At 39.9% G+C, this 21,213-nt stretch overlaps 2 protein-coding genes across 2 annotated transcripts; one reads left to right on the top strand and one right to left on the bottom strand.

Moving 5' to 3' along the window:
* The first annotated feature begins 6,747 nt into the window (after positions 1–6,747).
* Positions 6,748–14,684, top strand: LOC139416646 (acidic mammalian chitinase-like). The gene is made up of 11 exons (XM_071165572.1): positions 6,748–6,772; positions 6,860–6,889; positions 7,403–7,604; positions 7,719–7,775; positions 8,620–8,785; positions 8,945–9,069; positions 9,252–9,375; positions 9,490–9,675; positions 12,134–12,253; positions 13,853–13,994; positions 14,130–14,684. The coding sequence occupies exons 1-11, from the start codon at positions 6,748–6,750 to the stop codon at positions 14,444–14,446; spliced, it is 1,494 nt and encodes a 497-aa protein (XP_071021673.1). The 3' UTR covers positions 14,447–14,684.
* A 258-nt stretch (positions 14,685–14,942) lies between these two features.
* LOC139416644 (major facilitator superfamily domain containing 4Ab) lies at positions 14,943–18,600 on the bottom strand. Its single transcript, XM_071165571.1, has 10 exons — positions 18,291–18,600; positions 17,434–17,632; positions 17,087–17,335; positions 16,739–16,901; positions 16,426–16,541; positions 16,152–16,325; positions 15,827–15,974; positions 15,539–15,609; positions 15,339–15,459; positions 14,943–15,226 (listed from the first exon to the last, which is right to left on the bottom strand). Exons 1-10 carry the CDS (start codon positions 18,518–18,520, stop codon positions 15,138–15,140), a joined length of 1,560 nt encoding a protein of 519 aa, XP_071021672.1. The 5' UTR covers positions 18,521–18,600; the 3' UTR covers positions 14,943–15,137.
* Positions 18,601–21,213: the final 2,613 nt, after the last annotated feature.

Genomic DNA, 21,213 nt, shown 5'->3' with positions numbered 1-21,213 from the left:
TGTTAAGGGTTTCAGTAGCTTTGTTAGCTGTGGTTGCTGAATCATCAGCATACATGGACATACAGGCTTTGTTAAATGCCAATGGCAGGTCATTGGTAAAAAATAAAAATAAAAAAGAGCGAAGGGCCTGGAGAGCTGCCCTGCGATACACCACACTTTACATGTTTGACATTAGAGAAGCTTCCATTAAAAAAAATAGCTCTTGAGTTCTATAAAATCGATAGCTCTGAATCCACAATATGGCAGAGGTTGAAAAGCCTTAACACGTGTTCTCTACAACAGGTTATGGTCAATAATATCAAAGGCTGCACTGAATTCCAACAGTACAGCTCCCACAATCTTATTTTTTATCCATTTCTTTCAACCAATCATCAGTAATTTGTGTCACTTCAGTACGTGCTAAGTGCTCTTCTCTACAAGCATGTTGAAAGTCTGTTGTTCGATTGTTTACAGAGAAATAGCATTATATTTGGTCAAACACAAATTTTTCTAACAGTTTGCTAAGAGCTGGCAGCAAGCTGATAGGTCTTCAGTTGGAACCAGTAAAGGCCACTTTACCACTCTTTGGTAGCGGAATAACTTTCCCTCCAGGCCTGAGGGCAAACACTTTCCTCTAGAATCAGAATAAAGACATGACAGATTGGAGTAGCTATAGTGTCAGCTAAAGTACCATCCTCAGTAGCTTTCCATCTAAGTTGTCAATGCCAGGATTGTCATTATTGATCCATAACAATATTTTTTCCACCTCTCCCACACTAACTTTACAAAATTCAAACTTACAATGATTTTCTTTCTGTACATTTTTTAAAATGCATGAATACAGTGGCTCACTGTTCGTTGTTGGCATTTCCTGCTTGAGTTTGCCTACTTTACCAATGAAGTAATCATAAAAATAATTAGCAACATCAAATGGTTTTGTGATGAATAAACCATCTGATTCGATTAAAGATGGAGTTGAATTTGTCTTTCTGCCTATATTTACATTTAAAGTAGTTACATTTTTTTCAAATAATTATTGATATAATTTATCTTGGCTTCTTTATATCATTGATTTTGAGAGACACCATTTAAATATTTAAAAGTGATATCATGAAACTTCATGTGACATCATTTGAACGTTTTCACATGTAAAACTGCAAATTAGATTTTCACATTTTTGGGGGGATGGGAAGTAATTAAATGGTATATGAGTTTTAAGGTTAGTGGTACGCTGTTCAGCTAAAATAGTGTAATATGACTACATTTGACATGATCACTTAGTGCTGACTTTTTTTTATGACCCCACCTGGGATTTGGGGTAAACTGATCTGCTGTGTTACGAAGTCTTTAGTATTCTCATAAGTCCCCTACAGATTCATTAGCTATAATACATCTCTGCACTTAGCAAAAAAGTGCCATCGGCACCACTTTTAGTTATCAGTTTCAGTACATCTGACTATTCTCTCATCATTGCTTTCATTTACTTATTTCTGTCACACCCTGATCTGTTTCACCGGTCTTTGTGCTTGTCTCCACCTCCCTCCAGGTGTTGCCCATCTTCCCCATTATTCCCAGTGTATTTATACTTGTGTTCTCTGTTTGTCTGTTGCCAGTTTGTTTTGTCCGTCAAGCCTACCCGCGTTTTCCCCTTTGCTCCTGTCTTTTTCTACAGTTCATGTTTTCTAGTTTTCCCGGTTTTGACCATTCTGCCTGCCCTGGCCCTGAGTCTGCCTGCCATTCTGTACCTTGTCAGACCGCCCTGGATTATTGACCTCTGCCTGCACTGACACTGCCTGCCGTTCTGTACCTTTTGACTCTGATCTGGTTTACTGACCTCTGCCTGTCCTTGACCTGTCGTTTTGCCTGCCCCTGTTCTAGTAATCAACTTGTGTTACTGTCTGCATCTGAGTCTTCCCTAAAATGTGATAATTTCACCAATTTGAGTTTTTTTTTGTATAGTTGGTGTGCATATGTTGTTTTATGTAACTCCTGAATCACTATGATAAATATAATAGTTTTACTTGAGTGTATTTTGAACAAAGCTGAGAGTTATTTTGAATTCCAAAGTGTAGGAATACAGGTGAAATCAGTCATTGACACAGACATGGTGGCGTAGCAGGAAGCTCAAAATGCCATGAACCAAGAGGTTTGGTTGTGAGTTCAAATCCCAGGTGAGGACATGTTGAATAAAAAAATACTGTATAAATAAACATACACAATGTAATAATTTACTGTGTGTCAAATAGGTCATTTGAAAACACTGCAAATAACATGACATTCAGGGGACATTTTTGTTTACCTGTGAAAAGTATCCAGATGTGAAACTTCATGTGAAATATCATCACATGTGAAGTGTTCCAAAACCACATGGTTTCACATGATTTCACATGTGAAGTGTTCCAAAACCACACGGTTTCACATGATTTCACATGTGAAGTGTTCCAAAACCACATGGTTTCACATGATTTCACATGTGAAGTGTTCCAAAACCACATGGTTTCACATGATTTCACATGTGAAGTGTTCCAAAACCACATGGTTTCACATGATTTCACATGTGAAATGAAACGTGTGCAAAACATGTCTTTTTTTCGTAAGGGGCTCTACCAACTGAGCCACAAGGCCAATGAATGACACTAGAGCCAAGGTGTTCCCGTAAAGAGTTAGGTTTGATTTACTTATAAACAATGGTTTATTGGTAAAGTTATGAGGAAACAACTAAATAGGTGTAATGCAGTTTTTTTCATTAAGCTACAGTACATGGTATCTAAACTATATTATAGGCTACTTTACTCTCATGATTCAAAACATTTACAAAAAGGATACATACTAATACTAATATATTAAATGTATAGAATACAAAACATTATGATAATTAGAATCATTGGAATCTAAATCATATTTTTAAAACCATACAAAATAAACTTCAAAAGATTCCAATTCTGAGCTGCCCCCACCCTTGTGACTTTAGAGCATTATCCTTGAAGAGATTTATATTTGTGCATTATTATGCATGTTAAATTTCAGAAGTGCAGATTATAGCACTGACATATTCAGTCATCTCTGTGGCTGGCGATGGTTTGGCGTTAGCCCTTAGGATAGTCAGGTCACTGTAAGTAATGTGGTCTTCCATCCTCTGCACCTTGGATTTACCAGCGTTCGCATATGTGTGCTCATTTGCAATAACAAACACCTGAAAATGATATACAACCAAGTTACAGACTAAATGTGTCTTTCATGACAGACAGTTAAAATGTTGCTTTTATCTCCTGTACAAATAATATAAATTTGTCTGAATGCTTAGGAATAGGGTCTGCTTTTGTGGTCATATTGTTGAGTGATGCATTTCTGTACCTGTGGTTTGTCTGTGCTATTTGTTTCATCATCCAACTCTCTTGATTTTGACACACATGCTGGAGAGAAAAAAAACATAAAAGGAAAAAAACAAGAAAAGGAAAACATTTAGAATCTTTCTTAGAATAAATCAATATACATCTTTGTGTTAGGTTAAAAAGGATAAATATGTTTTAAAAGAAGATGATGTTACTCACGCAAAGCTGTCTTTCTCCAGAGGGTATAAACGAACAGACCTGATGCAGCCACAACAAGAAGTAGACAAATACAGGTGACCAGGCCAATTATGATCTGCTTTGCTGATACGGGCCTGAAGAGTAAAAGGGAATGAGAAAAACAGTGATTGAAGAGTGATAATATAAGCCGTAAACATTTTTGATCTGATTTGGTGTGTGTGAAGAAAATGTATGAATTTGAGCGACTGTATGAATTAGTCGTAGAATTCAATGCTTACCTTTGGTCAATGAATGGTGTTGTTGGCATGTATGTGGTTGTAGGAATAGTTGTTGTTGCTGCTGTTGTTGGTGCTATTGTAGTTGTTGTTGCTATAAAGGATATTAGTACATTTGAAGTAGGCCACTTAGTGCTTTAAAATATTGTCAAAAGAATACTACAAAATAACAGAAACGTGTGTTCATGACAATGTTTATGAAAGTCCCAATCACTACCACCACAAAGTCACCTTTTACTTATCCATGTTCAACCAAGGACCAAAACAATGATGTAAAACCACTAACCAGTCTGAGTCCCACATGTAGACTATTACAACTAAATACACACCTTTGATCACATCGCAATGCAAAGATTTATGTTGTGTACATTATATTATCTAAGGCAGGAAACATCAACTAGATTCAGCCTCGGGACAATTTTTTCTTGAGCAGATGATCAGGGGGCCGGAACATTATTACAAATAATTGAAGACTGCAAATTGACTACAAAATCCAAAACAGATATTATTTGACTAAAACATAATAATTTCAAACCTTGCTTACATTTGTATATGCTATTTTATCTCTCTCTATTATATGTGGGAATACTTTGGATCAGATTAAAATCCACCTCGGGCCAAATTCGGAACGCATGCTGCTAGTTGAGGAACCATGATCGAAGGGATACTTTGGATTTTCTCTCTCATTTTGGGAAATGACTTACTTGATGGTTTGTTTCCCATTTTCATCCGAAAAGGTTGTTGTTTTCTATGCGTGAACGGAACAAATTAGTGACGCACACACAGGGAGATGAATAATCCTCAAATGTATTTCAACACATCTTTGTCTAAACTAACCGTGAAAATGTTACGTGGCATAATGCCTTAATCAAGCTGAAAACTTTGTATCTGGTTATACAGTAGCCTAAGTAAACTTGTATACTATTATGGCTTAAGGGGTTATAAGGAGAATATGCAGACATTCCCCAAAATATAAAAGCTCTTACCTTTAGTAACACTTCTAGAATGTTTTTAACAATCTGAGCCAAGTTTGAAGTTTCTATAATCTCACTATTGTGATGATGTATGTCTCAAAATCACAAGTATTCCTTCAAAGTAGTTTCGTCAGCTCAAAGTTTATGTATTAGGGGAAGTGATTCCAAAATGAGAAATAGGACATTTGCTATTTGCTTAAGCAAGAACGCAGCAAATGAGAGAGCAGAGAAGTGTGTGGTTTTTAATGATTCATTATGTAACATTTGTCCATTGGCATTATAATCACCCACCAAGGACTAATTTCAGTAGTTATAGGCCAATAACAGATGTTGAAACCTGGTTTGGTGTGAATCTGACCTCAGAGATTAGTTCACCATGAATTCACTAGGTTTTAATAGAGGACCTTGGATTTTTGTGGCCAGTGTTTAACAACATACTGTAGTTGCACACAGCTACTCCTGACTAACATGGCCTACATTTGACCTTGGTAAGTTCAGATCCAATGAGGATACTAGAAGGACTCCCCTGCTGCTGTCCCACTAACATCTGGTTAGCGTCCCTGTTCACTTTACAAACGCCTCCAGCAGAACAAACAAGGTTTCTATGGGAAATCCATAAAACAAATGGTCACTTATTAAAATAACTTTTGCTTTAAGGTGTTTACTCACACTATAACTATCACTGTTCAACATGTTCCATTAGCATCAGCATTTCTGTTGCATAATCTGATGCAGTCTGAAATAACGGAAGCCTGAAATAAGGAAGGAAAGATTGAGATAAGTAATCTATTGACTTTAACATATCACATAGATAGGTTGAATAGCTACAGTGTTAGCATCTCTGTTTTGTGCCTTGTTTATGTTAGCAGTGCGATAACAGTAAATGTATAGTATAGGTTACCACTTAGCTGTTCAAACAGAAAAACTTCACCATTTATTCAATGTTACTGTAACAATGTTCGCCTGAGGAAGAAGGAGTAGACCAAAGTGCAGCGTGGTACATGTTCGTATTTCCTTAAATTAACTGAACACTAAATACAAAAGACCAAGCGCATAAACAAAAAACCGAAACAGTCCCATATGGTGCAAACACTGAAACAGAAAACAACTACCCACAAACACAGGTGGGAACAGGCTACCTAAGTATGGTTCTCAATCAGAGACAATGATTGACAGCTGCCTCTGATTGGGAACCATACCAGGGCAAACACATAGAAGTACAAAACCTAGAACAAAACATAGAATGCACACCCCAACTCACGCCCTGACCAAACCAAAATAGAGACATAAAAAAGGAACTAAGGTCAGGATGTGACAGTTACATTATTCTGGTTTATAGTGCAATAAAAAAACACAGCCGAATCTTCAACACATTTTCCAGTCAATGTGTTTTTTATTTATTTTGATTTAACCTAGGCAAGTCAGTTAAGAACAAATTCTTATTTACAATGATGGCCTACCGAGGAACAGTGGGTTAACTGCCTTGTTCAGGAGCAGAACAAAAGATTTTTACCTTGTCAACTTGGGAATCCAGCAACCTTTCTGTTACTGGCCCAACGCTCTAACCACTAGGCTACCTGCCACCCCTGTAGTTTTAATATTTGGGATATTGTGTTCCCCTAAATTCTCAGTGCCAATATGTGCATACATCTTTTCTTAGTTGCCAAGTATCAACCAAAACAAGGCCCAAAGTAGGCCACATGTACTTGTTAGTTACTGTTATGATCAGTATGTTCATGAAACAATCTACCATAAAGGTCCTTCACACAAGGAGAAATCCAATTTGGCAGTGTACCAGCAGAACATAATGGAAAGATAGGTAATCACACCTCACAGCTTACGCCAGCAAATATGTTAATCTTTGATAATGCACAACAATCTTTAGTAAATATTCCCTTTTTTTTTTTTAAATGCATGTCAAGGCGTTTTGAGCAAATGCAGATTGTATAAAAGTGGTAACTGTAGACACGGTCTTTATTCAAGGCAATCATGGGCAAAGTACTGTTTGTGACGGGTAAGTAGTTATGGTGAAAGCTCAACACTACATTATTGTATGGTATCCAACGTATGCATATGTAATCTATGTCTTCTCTTTCCATAGCTCTAGCCCTGCTGCTGCATGCACAGCTCGGTAAGTGGACTCCAGAACACAAACTCTTTGTAGGCTGGGGATAGGGGTCTCAACTGAACTCAATTGGTCCATAGACCAAGTACAGTACATACTGTATGTAGTATCTTAATTTGAGCCAGTTTACGACAGCAGGAAAATAATCCTGCAGTAACAGGAAATGTGAATTATTATGTGGATTATAATTAATTTACATTCATTTTTGTAGAGGTTTATGCATTTTTCACAAGGTAAAATCTAGTCTGAAATGTCTAAGTGAAAATTACAAACTTCAGAAGCCTTTTTAAACCTCAAATACACTACATGTTTTACATTTCCTGCATTGATGGAAAGTTCTCCTGCAACAGAGTGATCAAATTAAGATCCTACATCTGTAATTGACTAAATATGGGTCAATAGAATATGTAAACTAGGTGGATTATGAGACTATAGTTGAAAATTAAGTAATTCAATCCTATAAACAAGTGAGTGAGCAAATATCAAACTATTCATATCCTGTTTTAACTTGTGTCTCAGGTTCCTCCTACATTTTGTCATGCTACTTCACAAACTGGGCACAGTACAGACCACCCCCCGCCATTTACATGCCCAATGACATTGACCCATGTCTGTGTACCCATCTTCTCTATGCCTTCGCCACTATGAAGAACAACGAACTGGCCACCTTCGAGTGGAATGACGTAGAACTCTATAGCCAGTTCAATGGCCTGAAGAACCAGTGAGCCCCTACTGAGAAACTAACACCTCATGAGATTGTGTCAAGAGAGACAAATGTCATCAATTTACTACTTTAATTTCCCTTAATATGGAATAACATATTGTATTTCAACAGGAATGGCAACTTGAAGACTCTTCTGTCTGTTGGAGGATGGAACTTCGGCTCTTCTGGGTAAGATGGTCCGTTATATCTGTTCACATACTTTCCTCTTGATAACGGCCAAGAGTGTCTCTCTATTTCCCTCTATTTCTCTCTATAGATCATCAGTATATTCATCAGAATATTCTCCGATTTTTTTTCATGCGAATATTCTAAAATTGGCATGGTGAAAATATGTATTTTCCCCCCAGTTGTGTTTCCACAAACAGACTTGTTGCAGATAAGATGTACTTTTTCGCTTACATTTTCATGTACCGAATACAAATCTGAAGTTCAATCTGTTTCCATTGCATTTCGACTCTACTGATAGTTTTGTCACAAAAACTGTTGCGCAAAATAGCAAATATGGTCTTGGAATGTGAGATCTATCCAACAGCTCGCAGACAGGCCGACAGTGCCGGTAGGCCAGTCTACATTATGATATTATTATGGTTAAGAGCATCGATCATCATGTCAATAAAATCATTCCCTCGATATTTATTGAAAGGAGCATCAAACTCATCACTGCACACTTTCACCACCCTGTGAAGTTCATACTGTATTTAATCTGTAGCCTAATAAACTGCATGGTCTCCCGAGTCGTAGTGGGATGACCACACAGCATATCATTGCGTGACTCCAAAATGTACTTCAATATGATGGTCATTATATTATTATTTGAACATAAAGGCGTTTCCACCGCCATTTCTCGGAAAAAATAATTTTACAGATACAAAACGATTCCACCATGTCAAACGAACAAATTATCTGTAGGCTTTTATAACATTCTAGCGAAAGGTAATGTTTTTACAAGGTCTTTACTCGCCTAAAAACTGTGGATGGAAACGTGATTAGAGTCATTCTATTCCCCCATCAGATTCTCTGCCATGGTGGCCAGCCCAACCAACCGCCAGACCTTCATCAACTCTGTGATAGTGTTTCTGAGGAAGTATGAGTTTGATGGTCTGGACATCGACTGGGAGTACCCAGCCAACAGAGGGAGCCCTCCTCAGGATCAGCAGCTCTACTCTGTTCTCGTGGAGGTAAAGTTGACTAAACAAGAACAACAATAATACAACTGAGAGAGTTTAATATATTTCTGTTGCAATAGTTATTGTAAATAGTAAAGCCCTAATACTGACTTGCCTAGTTAAATAAAGGTTAAATAAAAAATAAAAAATAAAAAAATGTGTTTATAACAGGAAATGAGGGCAGCATTTGAGAAGGAGGCTAAGCAGACTAACAAGGCCCGTCTCCTGCTGTCTGCTGCTGTCTCCGCTGGAAGGGGTACCATCAGCTCTGCTTACGAAATCCCCAAGCTTGGACAGTAGGCACCATCCACTCTGTAGTTACCTATCCACTCTACACTCACTCTGTAGTGGCCTATCTACTGTACTTTGTAGCCTGTATACTGCCATACAGTCATTGTCTTTCTCAAAAAGATATTACTGCTATTCAGGCTATGATACTGACCATATAATAACAGTTTGCCACTTTTGCAACCTCTAGGGCCTTGGACATGATCAATGTCATGTCATATGACTTCCACGGCTCCTGGGATCCCTTCACTGGAGAGTGCAGCCCCCTGTACAAGAGCCCTGCTGACAATGGTGGCTTCATATACTTCAATGTGGTGAGTATGTCAGGACAAGGGTGGATGGCTCTTTGTGGGTGTGATGAGTCTGCTGAAGAGCAAAGTTAATCCAGCAGGCAGCAAACACTAACATATAAAGCTATTGTGTTCCAGGACTATGCTATGAACTACTGGAAGAACCATGGAGCACCAGCAGAGAAACTGATGGTTGGGTTCCCCACCTACGGCAACACATTCACCCTGACGAATGCAGCTAACAACGGAATCGGAGCATCTATTGCTGGGGCTGGAACTCCAGGCAAATACACACAGGAGGCTGGAGAGCTGGCTTACTTTGAGGTACTTTAAATGGTGATATTTCTTTCTTTCATCATAAAAAGTGAACTCTAACTGTTGAGGGCCTCCTTATGATCTGGTTTCAATTGTATCTCAACTTCGACTCAACTGGTTGCTTCTTATTTGATGGCTTTATCATAACAAGGGAAATCATACTGAACAAAAATATAACGCATAATGGAACAATTTCATTGATTTTACTGAGTTACAGTTCATATGATGAAATAAATTCATTAGACCCCAATCTATAGATTTCACATGACTGGAAATTCAGATATGCATCTGTTGGTCACAGATACCTTTAAAGCCCCACTAAAGGCTTCAGGACCTCGTCATAGTAGTTTTGTGCATTTGAATTGCTATCAATAAAATGCAATTGTGTTCGTTGTCCGTAGCTTATGCCTGCCCATACCATAACCCCACCGCTATCATGGGGCACTCTGTTCACAATGTTGACATCGGCAAACCACTCGCCCACACAACACCATACACGCAGTCTGCGATTGTGAAGCCGGTTGGTTTCTAAAACTACGTTGGAGTCGGCTTATGGTAGAGAAATTAACATGACGTTTTCTGGCAACAGCTCTGGTGGACATTACTGCAGTCAGCATGCCAATTGCAAGCTTCCTCAAAACTTAAGATATCTGTGGCATTGTGTTGTGTGACAAAACTTCACATTTTAGAGTGGCATTTTATTGTCCCCAGCACAAGGTGCACCTGTGTTATGATCATGCTGTTTTATCAGCTTCTTGATCTGCCATACCTGTCCGCTGGATGGATTATCTCGGCAAAGGAGAAATGCTCACTAATAGGGGTGTAAACAAATTTGTGCACGGAATTTGAGAGAAAAAAGCTTTTTGTGCTTCTGGAACATTTCTGGGATCTTTTATTTCAGCTCATGAAACATAAAACCAACACTTTACATTTTGCATTTATATTTTTGTTCAGTGTACTTTCAAGAACAACAAAAGAAAGTGATGACACTTGATGGAGATAGGTGTTGTTGATCCCCTGTGCTTTCATGTACAGTTGAAGTCGGAAGTTTACATACACTTAGGTTGGAGTCATTAAAACTCATTTTTCAACCACTCCACAAATTTCTTGTTAATTAACAAACTATAGTTTTGGCAAGTCGGTTAGGACATCTACTTTGTGCATGACACAAGTATTTTTTGAGTCAATTGGAGGTGTACTTGTGGATGTTTTTCAAGGCCTACCTTCAAACTCAGTGCCTCATTGCTTGACATCATAGGAAAATCATCAGGAAAAAAATTGTAGACCTCCACATGTCTGGTTCATCCTCGGGAGCAATTTCCAAACACCTGAAGATACCACGTTCATCTGTACAAACAATAGTATGCAAGTATAAACACCAGCCATCATACCGCTCAGGAAGGAGACGCGTTCTATCTCCTAGAGATTAATGTACTTTGGTGCAAAAAGTGCAAATCAATCCCAGAGCAACAGCAAAGGACCTTGTGAAAAGGAAACAGGTACAAAGTATCTATATCCACAGTAAAATGAGTCCTATATCGACATACCCTGAAAGGCCGCTCAGCAAGGAAGAAGCCACTGCTCCAAAACCGCCATAAAAAAGACAGACTACAGTTTGCAACTGCACATGGCGACAAAGATCATACTTTTTGGAGAAATGTCCTCTGGTCTGATGAAACAAAAATTGAACTGTTTGACCATAATGACCATTGTTATGTTTGAAGGAAAAAGGGGGAAGCTTGCAAGACGAAGAACACCATCCCAACCGTGAAGCACGGGGGTGGCAGCATAATGTTGTGGGGGTGCTTTGCTGCAGGAAGGACTGGTGCACTTCACAAAATAGATGGCATCATGAGGGAAGGAAAATGATGTGGGTATATTGAAGCAACATCTCAAGACATCAGTCAGGAAGATAAAGCTTGGTCGCAAATGGGTCTTCCAAATGGACAATGACCCCAAGCATACTTCCAAAGTTGTGGCAAAATGGCTTAAGGACAACAAAGTCAAGATATTGGAGTGGCCATCACAAAGCCCTGATCTCAATCCTAGAAAATGTGTAGGCAGAACTGAGAAAGAGTGTGCAAGGGCAAGGAGGCCTACAAACCTGACTCAGTTACAGCATCTCTGTCAGGAGGAATGGTCCCAAATTTACCCAACTTATTGTGGGAAGCTTGTGGAAGGATACCTGAAATGTTTGGCCCATGTTAAGCAATTTAAAGGCAATGCTACCAAATACTAATTGAGTGTATATAAACGTTTGATCTACTGAGAATGTGCTGAAAAATTAAAGCTGAAATAAATCTTTACTATTATTCTGACATTTCACATTCTTAAAATAAAGTGGTGATCCTAACTGACCTAAAACAGGGCATTTTGTACTAGGATTCTATGTCAGGAATTGTGAAAACTGAGTTGAAATGTATTTGGATAAGGTGTGTGTAATCTTCCGACTTCAACTGTATCACAGATCTGTGGGTTTTTGAAAGACGGAGCCACAGAGGTTTGGGACACACCACAGGACGTGCCGTATGCCTACAAAGGAACCCAGTGGGTGGGCTATGACAATGTCAAGAGCTTTGGGATCAAGGTAAGAACAATACAATAAAAAATAGTATTTGTTGCAATGTGAAACTACTTTTCGTTAAGCATTATGGTGACATACACTGAGTGTACAAAACACTAGGAACATGCTCTTTCCGTGACATAGACTGACCAGATGAATCCAGGTGAAAGCTATGATCCCTTATTGATGTCACTTGTCCACTTCAATCAGTGTAGATGAAGGGGCGGAGACAGGTTAAAGAAGGATTTGTAAGTCTTGAGACAATTGAGACATAGATTATCCATGTGTGCCATTCAGAGGGTGAATGGGCAAGACAATGATTTAAGCGCCTTTGAACGAGGTTTGGAAGTAGGTGCCAGGCACACCGGTTAGAGTGTGTCAAGAACTACAATGGTGATTGGTTTTCATGCTCAGCAGTTTCCGTGTGTATCAAGAATGGTCCACCACCCAAAGGACATCCAGCCAACTAGACACAACTACGGGAAGCATTGGAGTCAACATGGGCCAGCATCCCTGTAAATCTCTTCCAACACCTTGTAGAGTCCATGCACTGACAAATAGAGGCTGTTCTGAGGGCAAAATGGGGTGCAACTCAATATTAGGAAGGTGTTCTTAATGATTCATACACTCAGTGTATAAAACGTGAGTGGCGAGACTAGATCAAACAGTCTGCTAAATGTGTTTCCAACACACACACCCTTAAGAGGGTAATATGAAAAATATGTTTTTATGGCATGCTTTTATTTACACAAGTACATTCAACACACACAACAGCATCAATATTTCACTGCACATGAATGTGCATTCATAACATGGAAATGATTAGTGCGGCTGCTCTCTAGGGATTACGTTGTAGTAGTGCACCAAGTTGTTCAACTGGGTTTCTCTGCATGTGTTGAACTCCACAAAAAATGTTGCGCCTTTTTGCCAGCTAACATTTTAAGTTGTGCCCCTTGCTGTCTTTCGGCAGTTGTGGAACAAGTACTGAATAGTCATACTTGAGTAAAAGTAAAGATACCTTAATAGAAAATGACTAAAAGTCAGCTAGTAATACTACTTGAGTAAAAGTCTAAATGTATCTGGTACTTAAGTACAGTGGTGAAAAAAGTACTCAATTGTCATACTTGAATAAGTAAAAGCAATACATTAAATTCCTCATATAAAGCAAACCAGACGGCAACATTTTCTAGTTTGTATTTATTTACGGACTGCATGGGCACACTCAAACACTCAGACATCATTTACAAATGCAGTATTTGTGTTTAGTGAGTCCTCCAGATCAGAGGCAGTACACGCTGGGCACGTCAATGTCTATTCCACATTGGTTCAAGGTAATTTCATTGAAATGAAACAACCAGTGTGTGCCCAGTGGGTAGGAATGACAATGCGTTATATTAATAGGTGTGTGAATTGGACCATATTGCTGTCCTGCCTAAGCATTCGAAATGTAACAAGTACTTTTGGGTGTCAGGGAAAATGTATGGGACTAAAAAGTATATATTTTCTTTAGGAATGTAGTGGAGTAAAAGTAATAAAAATATAAATAGTAAAGATACCCCAAAAAACTACTTAAGTAGTAGTTCAAATAATTTTTACTTAGTTACTTTACACCACTGTTTATAGGTTGACTGGCTGAAGAAGAACAACTTTGGAGGAGCCATGGTCTGGACTCTTGATATGGATGACTATACAGGCAACTACTGTGGCCAGGGAAAATATCCTCTCATCAACGTCCTCAAGAAAGGCCTCAATTTGGAATCAGCACGTAAGAGACCTGCACACTAGATTGGGTTCAATAGCAGAAAAGTATGACATCTCTGACTGTTGTGCTACAGAATTATATCAAACACCTAAAATGTGTTCTTTCAATTCATTATTTTGTTTTTAATACCCATTTCAGCTTGCAATCCCCCTGCAACTCCCCTGCCCCTTATTAAGGGAACTACCAATGGAGGTGATGATGGTGGGGACTCTGGAGGCAGCTCGAGCGGAGGCAGTTCCAGTGGAGGCAGCCCCAGCGGTGGGAACACCAGTGGGACCACCAGTGGGACCAGTGGCATGAACAGTAACTTCTGTGCTGGCAAAGCTGCTGGGCTGTACGCCGACCCCAAGAACAAGAACCAGTTCTACAACTGCAGTCAGGGCAAGACCTACTTCCAGTACTGTGCTACTGGCCTGGTCTTCGACACCTCATGCTCTTGCTGCAACTGGTCCTAAAGTCCCTATTTCAGAATGGCAGGTGACATTTCATGGTCAGATACCCTCCATTTAAGAACTGGAGGCATCCCTTTTTGAGTATATATCCTACATTATATTTCAAATAGCAATAAAAAAAACGACTTATTTCAATAAATTGTTCTAAAATGTATTGAATTATCCCCTTCTTGTGATCAACTATTAATGAAAGCAAAATAGTTCACTGTCTTATCTGTTGAATTAAAAAAAGTAGTCATTCAACTCATGTTCAAATGTTTTTAAACATTTCAACATTGTGACAATGAGCAACAATGAATACCAATCCAAATGCCTTGAAAATAAAGCACATTATTTTCATATACTGTAACCTAACTACCCCTTGCTCACACACTTATTACAAAGTCATTATCTATAGGGGCTTTAAACAGAAGGTAACATTAGCATATCTAAAGGGATGATGATGATTGGAATAAGAAGCAGTAGCGGCATTTTCAGGGAGGAAAAATGGAGGGACTAAATCATTTGGAATATATCACTAACTTAAACATGACTTATTCACTCCTCTGGCTATTGCAGCCTTCAGGATGGCTAAAACATTACACATGTCCTGGTACTGTATGTGTTTGTCTTCACTGACGGCGTGTTTTCTTCCTCTTCACATTGTTGGTCAATAACAATACTGAGCACCAAATGGCCCCAGCTACATAGCCTCTCAGCTACTCTCCTTCTGTTCTGTTTTACTGTCTACTACTGCTGCTGCTGGTGGGAGCTCCTCCACCATGGCTGACTTCACTGAGGTTCCTGTGGGGGGGAGAAAGATTAGAATGTGAACAGATGGGTTACAGATAAATGATGTACTTTTTCCTCTATGTACAGTTGTTCAACTGTGATATGGCTGAGGTGGTCCTAGTACCAGTGAGGTATTTCCTGTGCATGCGATGTAAGAACAGCAGCCCGAAGAAGAGGATGGAGCCCATACAACCGATTATCATTCCACAGAGCAGGAAACTATAGCTGCCTTCACTCTGGATGATCTGGAGAATAAAAAGCACAATTTTAGACTGTTAATCTTCCCCTCTCTTTAACATGTACTACGTCTCTGTGCAGTCTTACCGATCCAACAAGGACTTGCATGACCATTTCTCCCATCCCAGCACTTGTTACCAGAACTGAGGTTGCACATCCTGCCAAGACAGAAAAGATAAGCAGAGTAAGACAGAGAGATTATATACTGTAGTATCTCATCATCATTTATCAAACCACTCTATTACTGTGTTGTTACTGAGTCGTTACTGTGTTGTTATTGAGTCGTTACTGTGTTGTTACTGAGTTGTTACTGTGTTGTTACTGAGTTGTTACTGAGTCATTGACACTTATTGTGCTGGCGATTGATGAATGTACCTTGGTAGTCCAGGATGTCCTCAGTGTAAGCCAGCATACAGGGGAAGATGCTGCTGAGGAACAGTCCCAGTAGAGTGGTCCCAACAAACAGGAATATACTGCTGGTGTTGAGGACGAGCAGCAACAACACTGTGACAATGACACCAGCCTGTAGAGATGAAGAAAGACTTCAATTGGATATATAGACAATCAATTATTGAGAGAAATGCCCATTTAAATATAAACATATTGGAATTGAAAGACAATAAATATTTTATTACAAGCCTTCATTAATGTTAATTAATTTCCCTTAGGGATTAATAAAATATTATATCATTGGCATTACCAGATTAATCATGAGCAGTCGAACGGGCTGGAAGCGGAAGGTGAGAGGGATGGACACCAGACGTCCTGCAGTAATGGCTGCCCAGAAGATACTAACCAGGTATCCCGCAGTCTTATTAGGTAGAGAAATGGGGGGAGATACTGCATATGTGTACACAAAGCCTGCATACGCACCCTAGGAATAGAAAGTGGAGGTCCTCAGATTAATCCATTGCTGCATACATACACTAATATGGAGCAGACTGCATAGTTATAACAGAATTGGTACTACTCACCACAATACCATCGGTCATGAACAGGACCATTCCACCAACGATATGAATCCCAAAGAAGGACACAGGCAACTCACGCAGGTTGTTATTCTGACAGCAGCTGAAGATATCCCCATGACCTGCAAACCGAGAGAAACATTAGGAGAGATCTAAACCACTTGGCTAGTACAGTAGGTGTGAATTTTCAACTGATCCAAACTCAGAATTTGATGTGATCCAAGTATTATAATTTTCAAATTATCTTGGGTATACTGTCATCTTATAGAGGAAATGAGGAGTTCAGATCAGATCCAAAAGATCCAGTTTTGCCCCTTACCTCCTCCCTCCTCCTGGTCTTTAGGTTCTGTGTCAGGCCCCTCGGCCCCCTGGTTCTCCATGGACAGCTCGTCTTTGTCCAGCAAAAGAGGTGTGGTGCTGCGGCAGCAGGGGATCAACTGCTCCTGGTACATCAGGAATAACACTGCCATTGGCACTGGCAGCTGGGAGAGGAAAATATCATTCAAATTATGTATCATGGGAAGAAATGTAAAATCTTGGATCAAAGCCTTTGCAATAATCAATCAACATTATTCAAAGTTTGGAGTGAGCGGAATCAATATTAGGATCCGTTATGCTTGAGCTTACACACTATGTTTCACCTCACTATGCTTGGCCAAGATCTTACATTGATCATTGCCATGATCCAGAAGGCGTAGGACACGATGGACTCCTCTGGCTCCTCTGCTAGGGGCAGGTGGTCCACGGACACGTTGTGCATCACAATGGGGCTGTTCCTCAGCGTGTTCCTGAAGTGGTGCATGATCTCGGTCACATTTTCTGTCACATTCCCCACCCTGCAGCCTGTCTCCGACAGGAAAGGATCAGCAATCAGAGGGCTCACCAGCGCCCCGAACCCAATGAAGAAGTGGAGGGCCTGCAAAAACAACAAAGTTTCTATCATTCATTCTAAATATAATGCACTTTGGGTATATTCTGAAAGCTGAACTGAACTGGGCATAGTTACTCTCTCACCTGGAGAAAGACAGCCGAGTCCTTCTGATATATGGCGACCAGCTGGATGTTGGCGATGGTGTCAATGATGCCCATGGCCAGACCGGACACAGCCATGGCAATAGCCAACAGCAGCACATTATGGCAGAGGGGGATGATGGCAAATATTACAGAGATGAGTAGCGAGGACAAGAACAGTGCAGCTAGAGCACTGAACAACCTTTGGGAGAGAGGGGAGGAGTTATTGCTACTAGAAATAACATACACATATACTAGAGGTTTGAATGGCTCAAACATTGAACAAGATGTTAGCCAACACTATGGTTGAAATATGCAAAGGCCTGCTGGCTAGGGGCTCACTGTTGATAGAATGGGCTACAGAGATAATTGCCAACTGATGCATACACAAACCCTCACACTCTTAAAGGCTCTGCAAAGTGATTTCACAGTTTAAGCAAAAAGTGGCTACGGAAATGTTTGCATTGTGTTTAAAAAAAATGCAGTACCTAGAACTACGTAGAAAGCCCTTTAAATTACAGCTATCTTTTTGTAATTGGTTTAAAGTGAGAATCCAGGGAACACAGTTCCCATACTGTAGAACCCTTTTTGGTTCCAGGTAGAACTCTTTTGGGTTCCATGTTCCACCTGGAACCAAAAGGGGTTCTTCAAAGGTTTCTCCTATGGGGACAGCCGAAGAGCCCTTTTTGGTTCTAGATAGCACCTTTTTTTCTAAAAGTGTAGGGTTGCACATTATGGATTTCGGGAATCCACCAACTGGGATTTTAGGAAAACCAGAGATAGTTTTTTTTAAAGTTCCCAGAATTTTTCGACCCTATGCTTCACACAGGGATTAGAGAACTGTTTGAATAGTCACTCACGTTTTCTTGAAGACCCCTCCGATTGAGCTGCCGATGAGCAGGCAGAACTGCTGGGAGAAGAAGACCCAGGTGATCTGGCTCAGTGTAGACTGAGTTTGACATCGCAAGTCCAATATGGTGGGTCCCAGGAAGGCTATACACAGTCCAAAACTGAAGAACACACTCCAGTATGTACAGGTGTGGTGAAAGTTCCTTTTAAAAAGTGTTATAATCCGCTCTTCTATAAACATTATTGTTCCACAAGCTTCAGAAATTCAAATTGAGAAATTATGAACAAAAGTCAGTCCACAATTTTGCAAAGAGAATTGTCCAGTAGTAGACCTAACTAGCCTCTATGTTATTGGGTGTCTAGTCAACAGTATGGTTAGTAACTACTCTGTCTCTACCTGCTGAAGGTCTTGCAGTATAATATTTGAGTGATTCGCTCTCTTTTAAATATTTTCAAGTTCCCACCAAAATTACTTAACTGAAAGGATGTCCTTTGTAGTTAATGGGTAGAGGAGACTCTATGAACATTGGGTATCTTTCAATTGTCAATGATTTGCTGTTAAGCGTCAAACTGTGTCAAAATTATATTTTAAAGCTAACTATTGTTTTATCTGTCATAGTCAGTCATGTCCATTCATTCATTCATTCATTTAGGTCAGGAAATGACACAGGATGAAAGGGTGCCTTGGCTTCCCTTGGTGCCAGCATGGAGTTGTATCACCAGGAGGGCTTAGGGGACCTAACCTGTGGAGGGCCCAAAATAACTTCCCATAGATGTAAAAGCATCATACTTGATAAATGATTGGAATATAACTTCAAAAGGACTACAACATGCTCTTGATCATTTATATGGCACTCTCCTCCTCCGAGACTTTCTCTGTGTGGGCAGCAAGGGAAAGTACTGATGATGAGAGTCAAGGTGGGGAAAATTATTATCGCAAGTCATTGACAAAGTGTCACTTATACTCGCTGTCAGTTGTATATTTAAAATGGCAGACTTTAGCAATGACTCCCCAGCTAAATATAGGTTAAATAAAGTATACCAACACGAACTTGTTTGCAGGTCTAAAGTCTAGGAGGTTGACTGGGGTTGGAGGATGTGCATCACACAACACCACTAGTTTTATATTGACTTACATTTGTTGTAAAACTTCAACCATGACAGGAAGATAAAATTGTTTAGCAGCAGGGACGTCCCCAAGACTGGTCTTGGTGAGCGTCTTGGTTTGCTGGCTTACAACTCATCCCTGAATTGATTTACTGAGGCTAATGGCCAGTTATGAATTTTCGGGTCACAACAAGGTCAAAGAGTAGGAATGGGTACCAACAAATGGTAGCAATTCGAACAATCACAAGCATTTATTGAATCCTATTCCTTACCATTTACCACATTGCACCCAGGCCAGCATCTTCCACATAGATGCTAACACAACGACCTTCATGTAATTTGGAAGAGAGTATTTATGCTACACATTTACTACACATTCATGCTGCAATATGCAATATGCTACGTATGCTTCATATCCTTGTGAAAGGCTAAATACAGTGCCTTTGGAAAGTTTCCACACCCCTAAACTTTTTCCATATTTTATTATGTTACAACCTTATTCTAAAATGGATACAAAAAAAAGTGGGCAGAGATGGTTGTCCTTCTGGAAGGTTCTCCCATTTCCACAGAGAGCTCTGTCAGATTGACCATCGGGTTCTTGGTCACCTCCATGACCAAGGCCCTTCTCCGGGATGCACCTGAGCTCAATTTGGAGTCACATAGAAAAAGGTCTGAATATGTTGAAGTCGGAAGTTTACATACGCACCAAATACATTTAAACTCAGTTTTCACAATTCCTGACATTTAATCCTAGTCAAAATTACCTGTCTTAGGTCAGTTAGGATCACCACTTTATTTTAAAAATGCGAAATGTCAGAATAATAGTAGAGAGAATGATTTATTTCAGCTTTTATTTATTTCATCACATTCCTAGTGGGTCAGAAGTTTACATACACTCAATTAGTATTTGGTAGCATTGCCTTTAAATTGTTTAACTTGGGTCAAACGTTTCGGGTAGCCTTCCACCATCTTCCATGAATACGTTGGGTGAATTTTGGCCCAATCCTCCTGACAGAGCTGCTGTAACTTAGTCAGGTTTGTAGGCCTCCTTGCTCGCACACGCTTTTTCAGTTCTGCCCACATATTTTCTATGGGATTGAGGTCAGGGCTTTGTGATGGCCACTCCAATACCTTGACTTTGTTGTCCTTAAGCCATTTTGCCACAACTTTGGAAGTATGCTTTGGGTCATTGTCCATTTGGAAGATCCATTTGCGACCAAGCTTTACCTTCCTGACTAATGACTTGAGATGTTACTTCAATATATCCACATAATTGTCCCTCCTCATGATGCCATCTAGTTAGTGAAGTGCACCAGTCCCTCCTTCAGCAAAGCACCCCCACAACATGATGCTGCCACCCCCATGCTTCACGGTTGGGATGGTGTTCTTCGGCTTGCAAGCCTCCCCCTTTTTCCTCCAAACATAACGATGGTCATTAAGGCGAAACAGTTCTATTTTTGTTTCATCAGACCAGAGGACATTTCTCCAAAAAGTACAATCTTTGTCCCCATGTGCAGTTGCAAACCGTAGCCTGGCTATTTTATGGCGGTTTTGGAGCAGTGGCTTCTTCCTTGCTGTGCGTCCTTTCAGGGTATGTCGATATAGGACTTGTTTTACTGTGGATACAGATACTTTTGTACCCGTTTCCTCCAGCATCTTCACAGGGTCCTTTGCTGTTGTTCTGGGATTGATTTGCACTTTTCGCACCAAAGTACATTCATCTCTAGGAGACAGAACGCGTCTCCTTCCTGAGGGTATGATGGCTGCGTGGTCCCATGGTGTTTATATTTGCATACTATTGTTTGTACAGATGAACGTGGTACCTTC

Source organism: Oncorhynchus clarkii, chromosome 9 (assembly GCF_045791955.1).
Source record: "Oncorhynchus clarkii lewisi isolate Uvic-CL-2024 chromosome 9, UVic_Ocla_1.0, whole genome shotgun sequence".
NCBI classification, from domain to species: domain Eukaryota; kingdom Metazoa; phylum Chordata; class Actinopteri; order Salmoniformes; family Salmonidae; genus Oncorhynchus; species Oncorhynchus clarkii.
The sequence above is the reverse complement of the archived record's forward strand: the minus strand, read 5'-3'. Positions and strand labels throughout refer to the sequence as shown.

Coding starts and splice junctions, on each gene's coding strand:
- LOC139416646 (XM_071165572.1), top strand. CDS start 6,748: ATGGGCAAAGTACTGTTTGTGACGG. Junction 6,773..6,859: donor CAAAGTACTGTTTGTGACGG/GTAAGTAGTTAT, acceptor CTCTTTCCATAG/CTCTAGCCCTGCTGCTGCAT. Junction 13,995..14,129: donor CCTCAATTTGGAATCAGCAC/GTAAGAGACCTG, acceptor TACCCATTTCAG/CTTGCAATCCCCCTGCAACT.
- LOC139416644 (XM_071165571.1), bottom strand. CDS start 18,520: ATGTTTATAGAAGAGCGGATTATAACACTTTTTAAAAGGAACTTTCAC. Junction 15,975..16,151: donor GACTGCTCATGATTAATCTG/GTAATGCCAATG, acceptor TCATCTCTACAG/GCTGGTGTCATTGTCACAGT. Junction 15,460..15,538: donor TGCAAGTCCTTGTTGGATCG/GTAAGACTGCAC, acceptor TTTATTCTCCAG/ATCATCCAGAGTGAAGGCAG.